The 4474-nt window shown below is 44.6% G+C and overlaps 2 protein-coding genes across 5 annotated transcripts in view; one reads left to right on the forward strand and one right to left on the reverse strand.

Annotated features, from left to right (window-relative positions):
- Positions 1-4474, forward strand: part of LOC118742452 (tafazzin homolog) — a 53864-nt gene that overhangs the window by 47687 nt on the left and 1703 nt on the right. The window lies entirely within an intron of this gene.
- On the reverse strand, positions 2950-4468 carry LOC118742454 (tafazzin homolog). Its single transcript, XM_036474535.1, has 3 exons — positions 4435-4468; positions 3971-4359; positions 2950-3910 (listed from the first exon to the last, which is right to left on the reverse strand). The coding sequence occupies exons 1-3, from the start codon at positions 4439-4441 to the stop codon at positions 3866-3868; spliced, it is 441 nt and encodes a 146-aa protein (XP_036330428.1). The 5' UTR covers positions 4442-4468; the 3' UTR covers positions 2950-3865.

Raw genomic sequence — 4474 nt, forward strand, 5'->3', positions numbered from 1 at the left:
AAACAGTAGCGGGGAAAGGACACCACCCTGAGGAACCCCCTGTTTTAATTTTCGCTGCTTACTCGTTTTGTCTCTGAACATTACCGACGAATGTCGACCACTTAGATAATTTGCCGTCCACCGTTTGAGCCTCTGTGGGAGAGAGGAGGCCTCTATATCTTCTAGTAGCGTGGAATGGCAGACGGTGTCAAACGCCTTTGACAAGTCCAACGCTACTAGAATCGTTCTCTCACAGGGACGGTTACGGTTAAGGCCACGAGTTATCTGAGTGTTTATGGCGTTAAGTGCTGTTGTTGTGCTGTGCACTTTACGGAAACCATGCTGATGCTTCGCTGGGGTCAGGTGATTTGTGAAATACGGGAGTAGCAAGGCCTCGAGTGTCTTCGCTACCGGGGAAAGGAGCGTAATCGGACGATACGAATCTCCTTTGTTTGCAGGTTTCCCCGGTTTGAGCAGTGGGACCACTCTCCCCATCTTCCAGATGTCTGGGATGATGAGAGTGGCCATTGACAAATTGAGGACCTCCGTTAGGTACGCTACCCCCGCAGGACCCAAATTTTTCAGCATCAGCATGCATATACCGTCGGGACCCATGGCTTTGGAGGCTTTCGCCTTCCCGATGGCCACCTGAACTTCACCGCAAGTGAAAGCAAGGGGGGCACAATTTGTTGGCAGTTTGTGCAGCCTTCTGGTCACTCGACGCTTGGCTTTGTCCACCGGAGGATGCAGTATGAACTGCCGGCTAAAATAGCTCGTGCATCGCTCCGGGTCCGACGAAGCATGGTCGCCGAAGGAAATTTCGACTCTGTCGTCGTGCTTCGTCGGATTAGACAATGACCTCACGGTTGACCAAAGCTTGCTCACACCAGAGGTGAAGTTGCAAGTCTTCAGATGCTCCGCCCACTTCTTCCGCTTATGTACGTTTACAAGTTGCCGAATCTCCGCGTTGAGATCCCTGATACGGGGATCTCCGGGATCGGCCTGACGAAGGCTATCACGCTCAACAGCTGCTTCGGCAGGGAAGTTTGGACGTGGGTCCGATATGCACCCTGCCGGTATGAAGCGGGCTGCAGCAGCAGTGATAGCCCTGCGGAACTTACGTTCACCGAGGTGGACGTCGGTTGGTGTGGGGAGCGATGTGAAGGTGTTTTCAGTAAACTCCGCGTAACCTTTCCAGTCAGCTTTAGAAAAGTTGACATAGGTCCGGTGTTTGGCGGAGGCAAAGTCGGTTGGTTTATCAATCGAGATGACTATGGGTAGATGGTCTGATGCTAGAGTCAGCATAGGTCGCCACGTTATGCTGTTTATCAGACCAGCGCTGACTATTGTGATGTCTGGCGAGCTACTGCAGTTACCCATAATCCTGGTGGGTGCGTCGTCGTTCATTGTGCAGAATGTCGAATCGTCTATCTGCTCAGCCAAGTCTGTTCCCCTACGATCGTTTGACAGGCTTGAGTGCCAAAGATCGTGGTGCGCATTAAAGTCACCTACTACCATACGGTTTTCACCTCTGAGGAGCGCACCTATATCAGGGTGATATCCTGCCGGGCAGCAGGTGACAGGGGGTATGTATATATTAAATATTTCGAGCTCGACATCGCCTGACCGGATAGCGATGCCCTGACATTCTAGGGTGGTATCCCTGCGGTCGATGTCTGCTTCGATAAGACGATACTGCACGGTGTGGTGCGTGATGAACGCTAAGCCACCACCATTATCTCGCTCGCGATCTCGACGGTGCACGTTGTACCCGGCACAATTCAACAAAGTTGAATTGCTGTGCAACTTCGTCTCTTGGACCGCAGCTATTAATATACCATGCCGACACATAAAGGCGGTTATCTCCTCAATCTTGCTCTGTAGCCCGTTACAGTTGAATTGGAGGAGCTTCATGTGGTTCGGGAGACGTGTTGTGATGTGGGGTGTGAGTGAGGTGTATGTTCTTGCCGCCGTTGGCTGTGTGTGCTGCTGGGGTAATTGCCTCCCTGTGGTGGTATTGGGGGGCGTCGCAATTGATGCCAGCGACCGGGCAGCGCAACACGGGCCCTCGAAGTTCCCCGTCCAATCTCGCGTGGTGCGCAGACCTGAACATGCCCTAAAGTGGCACCAGCCAAGGCAGGTGTTGCACTTGACTGATGTCACATTACGGAATATTCTGGTCTGACATACCGTGCAGATTGTAGGGGGAACCAAGAGTTGTTGGCGGCGGCGTGTGGGTGGTGGTGCGGTTGTGTGTGTTATGTGGTCTGTGGTGGCTGTGGTATGTTGTTGTGTTGTGGCGACTGTGTGTGGTTGCTGTGTGAGTGTGTGGGGCTGCACGGGCGGACTATAGGTTGCCGTGGAGGCTGCTCTATTTGAGCAACAGGGGGCCACGTACGACGTGGTCCACTGTCTGTGTGTCCGTAGTCCCGAGCAGACCCTGAGGTGACTCCACCCCTCGCAGGCATTACACTTGACTGAGGTGGAGTTGTGGTGTAAACGTCTTCGGCATACACAGCAGGTGTATATTTCTGGCCCAGGGTTTGACTCGATGCCAGCCCTGAGTAGGAGAATGCGTAGTGAATGTTGCCCTATGGACGGACAACTTCTGAGATACTTCGCCGACCTAAACGGGGTTAGATCGCCGAAACAACAGCCCTTGGTCGGGTGAAACCCGAGTCATTCCGGTACGTAGAACCGGCTGTCGTGGGAATGTCCTTCACAGCGGTGTACTTTTCAGAAAAAAACCACAAAAGGCGCCACTGAAATTCAAATGGATATTATGAATAGCAACTATAGCTAAGTGTTATAAAGAGGAAGATAATAGAACTTTGAAATTCCAGTTTCCAGCTTTCAGTTTCCAGTTTCCATCTGTAATACCATTTCAGCCACTGACAACGCAACTGAAGTTCGTTAGCCATTCATCATAGACCCACCAATTTACGTTGTTTGCAAAAAAGTTTTAGTGCGTTTTCGTTTTCGTACTCGTATATTTATGTATAATACTTAAAAATTTGACAGTGATGCTCTTTTCTAATTATAATCATTATTATTATTAATAAAGGAAAAGGAGAGAAAGATCACTCCTTTACCGAAAAAGGAGCACTAATATGACCTTCGGCTCTCCTTTCTAATTTATTATTTTTTTTTAACATATGTTTTAAACGTTTGCGTTCATTATTCGACACATAAAACAATATTTTACACACGATTTGCGCAACACTCAAACGCAAGCAATCCTCTTACAGTTGAAATATATAAATATATTTTATTTTTAAACATACATATAAATACATGCATTCATCAATATATCTAATTCATTATATTCATAAATTTAGGGCGTCGGTTTTTATGCATATCTAAAATCGTATTTACATCATTTACTACAATACTTTTTACAATATATCTGTACGAATACTCGGTTTCTAGTAGTATATTAAATTTTTTGTTTAGTTTTTAAGCGTATAATATTATCGTTGAATATTCACATAAAACTAAGCAAATTACAATAATTATTTTACAGTCAAAAATATATGTACTACATAAATATTCAATAAATTGCACATTGCATTTTTAACATAATTTGTTTTACGGAATACGTCGTTGTTTTCACTAAGAAAAAGTTAGCGTCTTTATTTCTACAGCAATGGTATTTGCAAGTAAAATAAAGGAAAAAATAATGTATTTTCGAGCGATAGCTGTAAAAATGATAATTTCACACTTTTTGTGGGCTACTCTAAGGTTTTAAACATAATATTTTCTACTTTTCTGTGTTTTTCATTTATATCTAACTAAATATATAATAGCTAAAAATTGTATGCCTCTTCGTCCATGAGTCTATGAGTAGAACGTTAATAAAATAATTTAAAACAAATTTACTTAATTACTATTGCCGTTTTTTATGCAGTTCTACAGTTTCTTTACGTAAATGCTGCAAAGACAAAATAATTAATATTGAGAAAAAAATTTAATCCCGCCTTCCAAAACTCACATGAAACACATCTTGTATTTTGTCGGTTATCAATTTCCTAGCCTCCGACTCAGGCACTTTGCGATCTTTGAGATCCTGTATAAAATCATGCAAGTCTATGGGTTGGCCAATATTCAGTGTGACCTTTTTGCCCCATTTCAACATGTAAGGCTCAGTGTTGGGCAACACCTCATCCATGCCTTCATGCCACATAGGTATAATAATTGGAATTTGTGGCGATTCGTATATGATACGACCCACACCCCACTTCAGACGCATTTCCTCTTTGGTCATGTTAACTTTGCCTTCCGGAAAGACATGCACCCAATGCCCGAGCGCGCACTTTTGTATACACAAATCAACTGCATCCTGATAGACACCGGAGCCACGTATCACTGGAATACATTTACCTGCAATCAAATAAATAAATCCAATTAATTTCTTATAATTGGTTAGTGTAATTTAATTGTAAGCTTTGCACTTACCGTACATAAAAAAATTCGAATGGTATTTATTGGTGAAGCA

The sequence above is a fragment of the Rhagoletis pomonella genome, unplaced genomic scaffold (genome assembly GCF_013731165.1).
Source record: "Rhagoletis pomonella isolate Grant_MI unplaced genomic scaffold, Rhpom_1.0 Rhpom_scaffold_00007, whole genome shotgun sequence".
Lineage (NCBI taxonomy): Eukaryota > Metazoa > Arthropoda > Insecta > Diptera > Tephritidae > Rhagoletis > Rhagoletis pomonella.

Coding starts and splice junctions, on each gene's coding strand:
- LOC118742454 (XM_036474535.1), bottom strand. Junction 3,911..3,970: donor AAATACAAGATGTGTTTCAT/GTGAGTTTTGGA, acceptor TTGTCTTTGCAG/CATTTACGTAAAGAAACTGT.